Source organism: Papio anubis, chromosome X (assembly GCF_008728515.1).
Source record: "Papio anubis isolate 15944 chromosome X, Panubis1.0, whole genome shotgun sequence".
Lineage (NCBI taxonomy): Eukaryota > Metazoa > Chordata > Mammalia > Primates > Cercopithecidae > Papio > Papio anubis.
Window position 1 is genome coordinate 24,083,204 of NC_044996.1, and position 13,642 is coordinate 24,096,845.

Genomic DNA, 13,642 nt, shown 5'->3' on the forward strand with positions numbered 1-13,642 from the left:
AAGAAGGCACTCTGGCTTTTTGAGTTGTCAGAGTTCTTTTGCTGGTTCTTTCTCTTCTTTGTGGGCTTATGTTCCTTCAGTCTTTGAAGTTGCTGTCTTTTGGGTTTTGTTTTTTTTTTTCTTCTATCTGATGACCTTAAGAGTTTGATTGTGGTATAAGATAGATTCAGTCAACTGGCTTCATTTCTAGATTTTAGGGGGCCAAGGCTCAGCTTACAACTCCCGGAGTGCATGCTCTAATTTTGCAGGACTGATATTGGGCCTCCGCTTTTTTCTCTGGCTTCTCAAGTTTAGGAACCCACTGTGCTAGGGGGACTGAGGTGCTCATGTACCTCTTGTCCCAGCATGCCAATGGGTGGTGCCAGCCAAACTGTTTTGTAGGGCAGTGACAGCAGGGTCCGTTCCTGTTCACACATGCCAGTGGCAGCAGCAGCACAGCAGAGTGCACATTCATCAGCTGCTGCAGGATGCTAGCAGCTTCTGCATGGACTTTCGCAGAAGCGGCAGAGGCAGCATGGCTCAGGGGTGCAGGGGCTCCAGCCGGCAACTTTGCATATGGTCATGCTGGTGGTGACATCAGCGTGGGGATGGGTCACTGGCCAGTGCAGGACTGTATGCGCTCTTTGTACATGTTGATACAGGCAGAGATGGCTGCTCAGGGTCGGGGAGGGTCCACTGTTCTCTGTGCCTAGTTACATTCTAGTGGCAGTGGTGGCTCAGGGTCAGGGTGCTGGTGGGTACAGGGCTTGCGGGCTCTGTGCTCACCAAGGCTCCGACTACAATGGCATTATGGCAGAGGAGGGTGGGCGGAGTGCACTCCCACTGGCAGCAGGCAGGGCAAAGTGCACATACACATGTGTGCTTACAGGGCAGGGAAGGCACGATCCACCTGCGCACATACACACTGACTGGCAAAGTGATGTGGAGGGAGGCCGTGGACCCCGGGTAAGCAGGAGTGGAGAGAATGAGCAGGTAGGCCAGTGCATGGCCACAGGAGCAACCCTGCTGGAGCTCTCTGCTGGTCAAACCTGGACGGCCAGCTCAGGAGCTATGATGAGGGCCATCAGGGCACCCTAGGCTGTACTGCAAAAGGGAATGGGCAGGCTGGGGCCCCAGGACAGGACAGCAGACCAAAGAGTGCTCAGGTCAGACTGGTCCTGTCTGATGGGCAAGGCCACCCTGCAGAGTTCAGGTCTGACAGTTCCTCTAGTGCTACAGTCTCTTATAGAAACAAGCAGAGCCTAGGGGGATGAGCATCCCAGGCTGTGCTCCAATACAGATGCTCCTGCAGCAAACCCTCTGGGCTCCACACTGGCTCACGTGCTGCCTCTATCGCTTCTCTAAGCAGCTCTCCCTGCCAACCAAAGTGTCCGTGATGATCGAGGGATTTTCTGCTGCCGGGATCCCAAGAGGTCTGTGGCAAGAGTGAGCTGCTGTTTGCCAGTTCAACTCACCCATTCCCCTGGAGTCATTAGGGGCCAGGAACCAGTCCCTGTGCACAGTAGCCCCATGTGGGCTTCCCAGTTTCCTCCGGCTTCATTCCAGCTTCTGTGTCTTCCCTCAGCCCACTCAGTGCCTCCCCTTTGAAGATCTGTTAGGAGTACACCAGTCGTCCCAGTTTCTTGGTGGCAGCTGTTCCACCTAGCTGTATCTAGTCCGCCATCCTGCGTAGCTCTCGGTTTTCTTTAAAATCCTTTAATCTGTTTTATTGCTTTGGTGTTTCACATTGAAGGTTTTCCTCAATTTTCTGGTACTCATTGGTTGTCCACCCATATTTAAGAGTGAGGCACTAAAATGCTTCCCAGGAGATCTGAGTTTGGTCAGAACTTGTAGGCTGGTGATATTCACAGTATGTTTTTTACTCAGTTTCTTCAAATGAGAAATGTCTAATCTGTCCTGGAATGGAATTAAGTTTCACTTAATTTCCGTATTTTCAGTCTAGGACATTATCCCTGCTTTGCTCTGTGCCTGATATACCTCAATCTGGTTCCATTCTTCTAGTGTATCTCCTACCTATTTTCTCTTAGTTTATCTCCCTTGTTTATACAAGTGGAGTTTTTTTTTTTTCAGATAATAGCTAACAAATCTTTGTTGTAGATATAATCATTCTAGTCATATAACTAAAACTCACTTTGGATTTGATCCTAAAATGTATTGGCCACTGTAAATGACTACTATCCTTCATTATCTATCTGTCTAGCCAAGTTTAACTAGTTTAGATCTTAGAGATTTAGTTCTGAGTTTATTTCTTTTGCTACCATGTACTGATTACAAGGCAGAGATGGCCACTCAGGGTTGGGAAGGGTCCACTGTAGACCATGTCTGTAGTCCCAGCTGCTCAGGAGGCTGAGGCACGAGAATCAAGTCAGAAGGCTGGGCGTGGTGGCTCACGCCTTTAATCCCAGCACTTTGGGAGGCCGAAGCAGGCAGATCACTTGAGGTCAGGAGTTTGAGACCAGCCTGGTCAACATGGTGAAACCCCGTCCCTACTAAAAATATAAAACTTAACTGGGCGTAGCAGTGGGCACGTGTAATCCCAGCTACTTGGGAGGCTGAGGAAGGAGAATCGTTGGAACCCGGGAGGCGGAGGTTGCAGTGAGCTGAGATCACACCTGGGCAATAAGAGCAAAACTCCGTCTCAAAAACAAAGAAATATCAAGTCACTAATTGCTATTAGGATTATTAAAGTGCATCTTAAATATCATACTGTGTATTGCACAAAAAATATTTTTCTCTTTGAAAACAAAGTTTGCTTCTCTCCTTTTGAAAATTAGACATTTCAAAAATGGCAGAACTCTTTATGGAATGTGAAGAAGAAGAGCTAGAGCCATGGCAGAAGAAAGTAGAAGAAACTCAGGATGAGGATGACGATGAACTGATCTTTGTTGGAGAGATATCAAGTTCAAAACCAGCCATATCAAGTAAGCATTTACTTTCAGTGAAGTAACGTTTCATAAGATGGTTGTTTCTAATGGAAGATATATGGGATATCTTATCTGTCCTTGATACTGTTGTTCTTCTGTAAGGAGTTAGAGGTAAGAGGGAGAGTAAAGGTCTGTAAGAACTTGTGAGAATCAAAGCGAGAATGTAGTTGAGGACTGGAGTAAGGAGGTGAGAGGTTAAAATATCAGATGTGAGCAAAAGGAAATAACTAAGTTAATTGAGGGTTAAGATGACCTGAACAACATTGTAAGCCTTCTGAGATTGAAAATCATAATTTTTAATGGAGCCAAGTAGCCTGTTTGTTAATTTTTTTTTCTCCCTTAAACTCAGATGTACAGAAAATGAAGTGTTTGGAATACTTTTCTTAAAATATCATAATATGCTAAATAAGTTTGTGTGTCTCATGGGGGTTCTAATGTCTAAGTAACTGCCTCATCAAAGTATCATCTTGATATATGACTATAAAATGCATAGGTGCTGCATCATTATAGAATCTCTGGTCTGTCTACCAGCATGTGCTGTAGCCTCTGGCTACACCCATCTTCTGTGACTACTGTTTATATTCATGAAGGAGGGAGGGCCTGGTTTTCCAGCACTATGCTTGGACAATGCAGGCAGTCAGCACACGTAAGTCTTCATGGCTTTCTGGCAAAACATGTCCAGTACCTTTGTGGATTGTTAGATTTCTGTTAGAGTAAGTAGACTTGGCATTATTATAATGTTAAAGTGAAGATATTGGTGATGCTTGTTAGAGTATCTTCTCCCTGTAATCCTAGCAGTTCGGGAGGCCGAAGTGGGTGCGTCACTTGAGGCCAGGAGTTTGAGACCAGCCTGGCCAACATGGTGAAAGCCCCTCTGTACTATAAAGATACAAAAATTAGCCAGGCGTGGTGGCGCGTGCCTATGTTCCCAGCTATGCAGTAGGCTGAGGCATGAGAGTCGCCTGAACCTGGAGGCAGAGGTTGCAGTGAGCCAAGATCACGTCACTGCACTCCAGCCTAGGCAAGAGAGTAAGACTATGTCTCAAAAAAAAAAAAAAAAAAAAAGTCCTCAGAAGTGTGTAAAGTTCAAGGGACGACATAACTGAATTTCAGGAGAGAAAGAGGAAACAGATCTTTTTTCATTTTATTTACTTTTTTTAGGCCTGGAGAAGTCAAGGAATGTAGCCAGCAAACCAGTCTTCTTTCTTACCATGGCAATGAGTAATAGTGTGGTTAAGAGATGAGTTTTAAATTTTCTGAAAGCCTAGTTCTTTCTTCTCTTGGCTCTAAACTTGGGATAGCATTTCTACTCAGTTTTATCAGAGGGAGAATAATTTAGCTATTGAATTCTCAATGTCATTTCCTGTGGCAAATTGGGAGGTTCTAAGTGGAGAGCCACTTAAATTATTAAATGAGCTAGACATATTTGACATATTTGTTGTTGATAGTAGAATAGAATATTCTCTTATTTCAAGTCACTGTTTTAATTTTTATGCTGAAATATTACCATATTTCAAAATTATCACTCAAATCATCTTATTGAAGCATGACAATTAAGATTCAAGTTGGATTTATTTTGATTGTAGATGACTTAGTAGTACTCAACCAAAACAATGTGTATTAGTTTTCAGAGATTCTACCAAAAAGGGTATTGGACCCAATATTGATAACTCAGAATTTAAGTGATTTTATTGATGTTTTATTTGTGAGCTATAAAATATTTTAGCATATGGAATATCATCTAAATGTTCCTATGGAACTACAATGAAGGCAGGCGAAGGAGAGGAAAAAACTTGTGATTGGTAGACTATAACCACCAAAAAGTAAAAATAGCTCTTAGTGGATTAATACTTATCCTGAATTTCTGAATGAAAACATTATCAAGTTGTTTGAGGAGATTTTTCTTCTAGAAGACTTCTGTAATGTTTACTCATAAAATACTAAATTTCTATGATCAGAAAGCAACCCTACTTTTGTGTGACCCTTCACTTTTATCCTGACCTCAAGTGATGCACCCACTTTGGCCTCCCGAACTGCTAGGATTACAGGGAGAAGATACTCTAATAAGCATCACCAATATCTTCACTTTAACATTATAATAATGCCAAGCCTAATTACTCTAACAGAAGTCTAGCAATCCACAAAGGTACTAGACATTGATAGAATTGTTTCATGGGATCTGGTTCTTTTCTTTTTTTTTTTGTTTTTTTTTGTTGTTTTTTTTGAGACGGAGTCTTGCTCTGTCGCCCAGGCTGGAGTGCAGTGCGCTATCTCAGCTCATTGCAAGCTCTGCCTCCCAGGTTCACACCATTCTCCTGCCTCAACCTCCCGAGTAGCTGGGACTACAGGTGCCCGCCACCACGCCCAGCTAAATTTTTTGTATTTTTAGTAGAGACAGGGTTTCACCGTGTTAGCCAGGATGGTCTCAATCTCCTGACTTCGTGATCTGCCTGTTTCAGCCTCCCAAAGTACTGGGATTGCAGATGTGAGCCACAGCGCCCAGCCGGGATCTGGTTCTTTTCTACTAGGAGAGAAAAAAGGAAAATTGTTGAAGTTTTATGGGATTTGTTAATGCTTTGTACCTTTTCCTGATAAGCAATTTTAAGCAAATCACTATTCTTCCAAATTTCAATTTGACCCCTCAGTAACCTAGAAGTTATGGAGTTCATATGGGCACAAGGGTGTGCAATCTTAAACTGATCCAGAGGGTTTTGTGAGGCTCAAATTGATTTCTAGTGTGGTAATAGATTTGAAACCCCTTACACTAATCAGATACTCTGGAACTACAGGTTTAATTTAGTCTGTAGTCTCTGATAATTTCCTATTCAGAACTCAAGAGTAATGGTACAGAAAGTTAATCCAGTCAGCCCTCCCATCATGAAACTTCCAGATTTTTAGAGGTGTGAATGTGGCACAGAGTTGGGGAAGGGTTTGATTTCAAGTCACGGGAATCTGAATCTGTACACAATCCTGTCACCATTAAAGGAAAGAAATATGCTTCAATTATTGGTTATGTAAAGATATATTTTTGGAGGAATTTTTCTATTAGTATAAATTTCTTTCACATAACAAATTCTAAAATAAATATAATTTTATAGATATTTTGAACAGAGGCCACTCCAGCTCATCTTCAAAAGGAATAAAGAGTGAGCCACACAGTCCAGGTACAGTATTACTGTAGTATTTCCATTTTAAAGTGAAATATTTTGATATAATTGGTTGTATAGAAATATATTCAATATGTTGTGTAATTTTAAAATACAGGTATTCCTGAAATATTCAGGACTGCAAGTCAACGCTACAGAGACCCACCATCAAATCCAGTGGCTGCCTTGCCTAGATTTCATCCTGTATCTAAACCTTCACAAAGCTCTGTTACTGTTGAGAATGTGTCTAAACCTGTAAGTGTTTATAAAATTACACAATTGGCCAGGCGCGGTGGCTCACGCCTGTAATGCCAGCACTCTGGGAGGCCGAGGTGGGAGGATCACGAGGTCAGGAGATCAACACCATCCTGGCTAACACAGTGAAACCCCGTCTCTACTAAAAAATACAAAAAATTAGCTGGGTGTGGTGGTGGGCACCTGTAGTCCCAGCTACTCGGGAGGCTGAGGCAGGAGAATGGCGTGAACCCGGGAGGCGGAGCTTGCAGTGAGCCAAGATCACACCATTACACTCCAGCACTCCAGCCTGGGCGACAGAGTGAGACTACATCTCAAAAAAAAAAAAAAAAAAAAAAATTGGCTGTTACAATACTGTGTTAAAAATGTGATCTATCAGCCGGGTGCAGTGGCTCATACCTGTAATCTTTGACACTTTAGGAGGCCAAGGCAGGCAGATCGCTTGAGCCCAGGAGTTCGAGACCAGCCTGGCCAACATGGCAAGACCACATCTCTACAAAAATACAAAAAATTAGCTGGGCATAGTGGTGCCCCACTTGTAGTCCCAGCTACTCAGGAGGCTGAGGTGGGAGGATCGCTTGAGCCCTGGAGGTCAAGGCTGCAGTGAGCCAAGATCATACCGCTGCATTCCAGCCTGGGTGACAGGGTGAGATCCTGATTCAAGAAAAAAACAAAAGCCAACACAAACCCCCAAAATTGTGAACTATCATAGCTAGTTACCTTTTCAGTAGAAAAATTATCCCCATCTTTATGATATAACTCAACCAAAACCCAAAATAATAACTGCAGGAATTATCCACCACACCCAGTTAATTTTTGTATTTTTAGTAGAGACGGGGTTTCGCCATGGTGGCCAGGCTAGTCTCGAACTCCTGACCTCAAGTGATCTGCCCCCCTTGGCCTCCCAAAGTGTGGGGTTACAGGCGTGAGCCACCGTGCCAAGCTGAGGTAGGCACTATTATTATTCCCATTTTATAGTTGAGGAAACTCAGGCTCAGAGAGGATAAATGATTCACTCAGGGACACACAGCTGGTAAGTGATGGATCTGGTATTTCAATCCAGGATAACCCAGAATTTTTAAAATATTCATATACACACATCCATTTATACATTTAAGCATATACTTTATTTATTTAGGGACAGGGTCTTGCTCTGTCACCCAGTCTGAAATGCAGTAGCATGATCATAGCTCACTGCAGCCTCCAACTCCTGGGCTCAAGTGATCCGTCCACTTCAGCCTCCTAAGTAGCTGGGACTACAGGCATGTACCACGATGCGCAACTAATTTGGCTTTTAATTATTTTTTAGAGATGGCAGGTCGGGGGGGGTCTCACTATGTTGCCCAGGCTGGTTTTGAACTCCTGGCCTCAAGCTATCCTCTGCCTCAGCCACCCAAAGTGTTAGGATTACAGGCGTGAGCCACTGCTCAGCCCTGTTAAGTATGTACTTTTTAAATGGAAGCACTACCTTAGAGCATTGGTGTACCCTTACAATTCCCTAAGTCTCTTTCAGGGGTCTGTGAGGTTAAAACTATTGTCACAGACATTTGTGCTCTTCACTGTGTTGACATTGTAAAACTCTTCAAGTGATTGTAATGTGCAGCCAGAATTGAGAATGACAAATATTCTCGAATGAATTGAGAATCCTGCATAAGGAAATTTTGTTTAAAAATTTTAAATCTGTTTCATTATCTGTGTCTCAACTCTTTCAGGCAGGGAAGGAGAGTATTATCTCTTTTAAAGCGAGTGTGATATAGCTTAAGGACACAGACTTTGTACAATCAGGCAGACCTTAGTTCTGATTCCAGCTCCTTCATCTGTAACAGGCTGGGTTGTACTGGGAACCTTAACTACGAGATATTTTAGTTTACCTATTTATAAAATGTGAGATAATATTACGTCTTTATTAGTACTGTTATGATGGCTATTAATATAATACATGTACTGTGAAAGAGGCAAGTACATTTTAAATACATAATTTTTAGTGGCTATTGTTTCAGTTGGAAAGGTAAATAACTTGAAGCTCAGAAGTGGCTTGCCCAGGGTAACATAGTTAAATAAATGGACAGGTCTTCTGAATCTCAGCCTATTGCCTAGTCTGCCTTACAGTTACATTTGTTACCTTTCTGAAATATTTTATGAGACATAAGAAATTCCCAATTGGAGAATTATTTAACAGGTTATTTGTTGAATAACGTGTCTGCTTTCTGAAATTGTGGTACTTAATTTATCAGAGATGTCACCTCGGAAAAGGTTGAAAGTGCTACCTTTATTCAGAGGAACTTCTATTAACTATTTTTGGAAATTGCAAATGGATATTTTCCACTTTTAAACTTTTAAATAAAAAATATTTAGAGAAAATAATATTTTGTGGTAAGATTGCAGTTAGTCACAATTAAGTCATAGTCTAAAACCTAATCATCTCTCAAATTGTAAGCACAAAATAAGCAAGCAAAATCTTTATATCTTCATTATAAAAGTAATGTGTAAGGAGGGGTAGGTTAGAAAAGAAACAGGGAAGAGTACATACTGTATTTTGATTTTTGTTTTCTGTAGATGGTTAGGGTGACATTAGAGTATATCAGTCAGGGGACCATATTAATATATATTTGATATCTATTCCTCATTGTACTGGGAACATTGTTCTTTGTCATTGGATATTTCCAAAAAATATGTTATGTGATAGTATCATTTAATTTATTTAGTCATTTCTTTATTGTTAGGCATATAGGTTTTCAATTTTTGCTATTATAAATCATTCTTCATTAAACATCTTCATTTCTTTAGCATAGATTCTTAGAAATGGAGTAGTTGGAATAATTGGACCAGAGAATATGAACTTTTTTTTAAAGACCTTGTTATAGACACTGCCTAAATTTCCCCGCAGAAAAGTTGTTCCAAAATATAACCTCTACTTTGCCAGTAATATTATTTTTACATTTTAACGTTTTATTTCAAACTGATTTTAGATTTACAGAAAAATTACAAAAATAATACAAAGTTTCCATATACCTCTCACTTAGTAGATGCTAATTTTGGCAGAGACTAATAATTACCTTTGTGTTTTATACCATATTAGTAATTGGATTATTAAGATTCTTTATAGTATTGACGTACAGCTAAATTTACCTCTATAAAAGTTCATGAAACAAAATAATCATAACTTTTTACAGGATTTTACAAAGAATTCACAAGTTGGATCAGATAATTCTTCAGTTTTACTGTTTGACTCGACCCAGGAATCACTACCACCATCCCAAGACATACCAGCAATTTTTAGAGAAGGTTTGGTTTATCACTCTTTCATAAAAATTATAAATAGAGACTTGTTGAATATACATATGGAATTGAATTTGTTTTGAAGCCCATACCTTCATGTTAAGATTTTCATATATTATAACATGGAATAGAGCTAATCATTCCTGAATGCCTTTCTTGGGTGATATATAAAATTGTGTTTAGTAATACAATATTTTATTTATTTCTATTAAGTTGGCTAGCACATATTCTTTGCACTCTTTTTCACTTGGAACCAGCCATGGACTGAACAATCTTAATATAATTTCTGTGAGTCAAGGAAGTCCCCTGATACCTTAAATACTCTGTGAAAACAAGTAGTAATTATTTGGAAGACACTTAGTATGAGAAAAGGTGCATGGTTATAGTTGATTTCTCAATATGCTAATGTTTTTCTATTCAAATAAATGATGTAGATGTGATAGTTAACATGATTATAGATTAGTATTGTAAAATGAAAGAACTAAAGAAACAGTGATTTCCACATGGTAAGTACTCAGTAAATATACTTTGAAGTAATAATGGAAATTTTCCAGTTGAAGTGTTAGAGTTCTTTGATGTCCACCATAACAAAGTTCTTCATTAACCTAAAATAAATTAGTATGCCAATAAAGGAATTTTGTCTCATTGAAAAATTCTCTATAATCAAAGCAATTATTGTTCTCTATAATAGCTAGTTTAATATGTTTCACTAAATGGAAAGAGGAACACAATTTTTTTGAATATGTAATTATTTACTCATAAATTAGTATATAACCTTTACCAAACCAAAACAAAAAAATTGTAGTCATATGAATGCCAAAAATATTTTCCCATTTTGATATTACTTGGTTTGATATTCACCTATCTAGGTGTCACTTACCTAGTTAGTAAAATAGCCAAGAACCAAAATAAACAGGGAGATAAAATAGTTGTTTTAACTCAGGTTTTGCAAAGCCACATGATCTTTATTCATAGAAAAATCTGAATTATTGAAGCTTCCAAAGGGTAAAGACAGCGACTCCTACTGTCTCTCTAAGATTAATACAGCAGAGAGTGGAACTTTGTCCTGAATGGTAAATAGGGTTATAGTTAATTGGGAAGATACAGGTTTAAGCCTTTATTCTAAAGATTTCTGTGGCCTTTATCAAGTCATCTAACCTCTGTATACCTCAGTTTTCTCACATTATTAAAATACTTTCGTTTTTCTCACATAAAGCATTTATTCTCCAGACCTGAAATGAGCCATTTGGGTATTAAATTTTAATTCTTGGCAATCTCGGGGCTTTTTAAAGGCCCCCAAAAAATAAGTGGAAAGTGAAAAATGCATTATCAGTTATAAAGGATTTGACAATAAAGTTGTTAGAATAATAATCATGAATGATAATATGTGCTATATGTTCAGAAACATGATTAATGGACTCCTAAGATGATCATGGAAAGTTCTTAGAGAAAGTTGGATTTGAACTTCATTTTGAAGAATGAGGATAGGATTTTTATTAACACAGATAAGAAGAGTTGAGGTAGGGAACACCGCAAGCCAAACACAACAGAAATAAATAAGCTAAAGAGTCAGAATTTAAAACTGTTGAACTCAGGTTGATTTTATTTAACTTAGATTTATCATGCTTAAAATAAGCATATTTAACAGTCTGTTTTTATTATCCAGCTGGTTGTATAATCAGTTGCCTAGTCCAAAGTACTAGCACTCGTTGGTTGTTCAGGTAACCTAAGCATCTCAGAAAAATGTTAGTGGTTACACAAAAATTAGTCTTAGGTGCCTTCAGTATAGCTGGCAGTAATTATGTGCTTTGAGGATGGAAAAAATCATTTTTATCTCAAAGAATGAAACATAGATTTAACAGAGGAACCCACTAATGTAATACTTATTTTCCTTGCATGTATCTACTCTACTGCTTCTCCTATTAATGTAGTTGTGAGCTTTTAAAACATGACGTGCAGTTTTAGAAACTTTATCACAAAGTACAATTGTATATTATTTTCAAAAATCACTTGTGTTGGGTCTGGTTATAGCCTAAATAGCCCCACTTGTCTTGGGAATGCCCTGAATTATATAATCCTTTGGTCTTTAAGGTGATGGCTCTCAAACTCAGAACTGTCTTTAGCAATGAAATTCTTACTCAAAATTTATGCAGAAATTAATAAAACGTAAAAGGGTTTCTTTATCTGACATACCCATTATATTTTCTAAGATAGACCCATTGGATTAAGGGGAACATACTTTGAAAGTCATCATATTAACTCTAAACCTTTTCATATGAATGAGTGAGGTATTATCATTCAAGATTAGTTGTTTCTACTTTGTATATAGGGAGTAAATAAGATAATTTAAACCACCTGTTAGGTTGTTAGGTGGAAAAAGAACCAATTTGAATTTTCCATTACACATCTTAAGTTTTTTAAAAAACATTTAAAAGTGTTTCTCTAAGCGTTTAGAATAAATTTTTTAAATATTTTACAAACTCAAATGCATTTAAGCATCTAAATATAAGTTGATGTGTAGAATTTCAGCTCAGAGTATTCTCTGTGCTGTAACTTTTATTTATTTAGCTTGGAATTTTTTGTTATAACTTTTTTCATGATACTTGTTTGCTTTATTTGAAAGCATTTTTAGAAGTTTTGTGTATAAAGTTTATTTTGTGAAGTAAAGATATGTAGTTCATAGTAGTAGCTGTGCAATTTCTACTTGCTTATATAAATTTTAATCATTATTGTCATTTGTATGATATGCTTATTAAATTATATTACCTTTAATTTTGTTCCAAACTGTTTTTGCTCAATTTTAAATGTAAAGCCATTTTGGTAGCAGTTTTACATAAGCAATATTCCATACTGAAATATTTACAAATATCTTTCTCACTATTTAAATCTTTGTAGGTATGAAAAATACTTCATATGTATTAAAACGTCCTTCTACTTCTAAAGTAAACAGTGTTACTCCAAAAAAACCAAAGACCAGTGAAAACGTTCCTCAAATAAATCCCTCCACTTCATTGCCTTTAATTGGTTCTCCTCCAGTGACATCCTCCCAAGTTATGCTATCAAAAGGTAAACATGAAATCTGGCATGTAAAAAAAAATATTATTTATACATACATTTTAGAAATGGTGATGAATTTTAAAACCATTATTAGTGGTCATTTAAGGTTTTAAAAAGATGAATCTGAGTCTTAAAAGTCCTTAATTTATTATAGGTACAAATACCTCATCTCCATATGATGCTGGAGCACATTACCTAAGAGCTTGTCCTAAGTGCAATGTTCAGTTCAATCTTTTGGATCCTTTGAAATACCACATGAAGGTAAAACTTTTTTCAAAATTCAGTTGTTAAAAATGTTTATAGATCCTTGAAAATATTAAAAATTAATATATAGTAAATGCTGGTTTATCCAGATATTTAGATAAGAAACCTTCTCATTGGCATTTCCATATAACTTAAGTTAAAATTGATATTCACAATGATTATATAAGATTTTAAAGTCCTTTCCAATAATGAAATTTTTTAAATTAAGTTATGGATAGAACTGGAGGCCATTATGTTAAGTGAAATAAGCCAAGCATAGAAAGACAAATGGATGTTGTCACTCATATGTGAGAGCTAAAAAAGTTGATCTTCCAGAGGTATAGAGAGTAGAACAATAGTTGCCAGAGGCTGGGAAGGGTATGTGTGGAGGAGTAGGGGAAGAGGAAGAGAGGTTGGTTATTATGCACAAAGATACAGTTACATAGGAGGAATAAGTTCTAATGTTTGGTGCAAAGTAGAGTGAAAAATTGCTAGGAGAGAGTACTTAAGATGCTGCCAACGCAGAGACATGGTAAATACTCGAGGTGATGGATACCTCAGACATCCTGATTTGATCATTACGTATTCTGTGCACTTAACAAAATATCACATGTACCCCATGATAATTTACAAACATTATGTATCAATTTAAATTTTTTAATTAAGTTCATATGCACTACAGTGTATGCATATTGTATTTTTTTGTTTGTTTGTTTGTTTGTTTGTTTATTTGAGACA

The 13,642-nt window shown here is 37.9% G+C and overlaps 1 protein-coding gene across 3 annotated transcripts in view; it reads left to right on the top strand.

Moving 5' to 3' along the window:
• The window catches only part of ZNF280C (zinc finger protein 280C), a 65,799-nt gene that overhangs the window by 18,523 nt on the left and 33,634 nt on the right, over positions 1–13,642 (top strand). For all 3 annotated transcript variants that reach the window (XM_003918267.4, XM_009198238.4, XM_021932673.2), the window contains 6 exons: positions 2,775–2,921; positions 6,023–6,088; positions 6,189–6,325; positions 9,499–9,610; positions 12,500–12,670; positions 12,816–12,922. In XM_003918267.4, the coding sequence (XP_003918316.1) occupies positions 2,775–2,921; positions 6,023–6,088; positions 6,189–6,325; positions 9,499–9,610; positions 12,500–12,670; positions 12,816–12,922 (740 nt within the window). The remainder of the gene's footprint in view (positions 1–2,774; positions 2,922–6,022; positions 6,089–6,188; positions 6,326–9,498; positions 9,611–12,499; positions 12,671–12,815; positions 12,923–13,642) is intronic.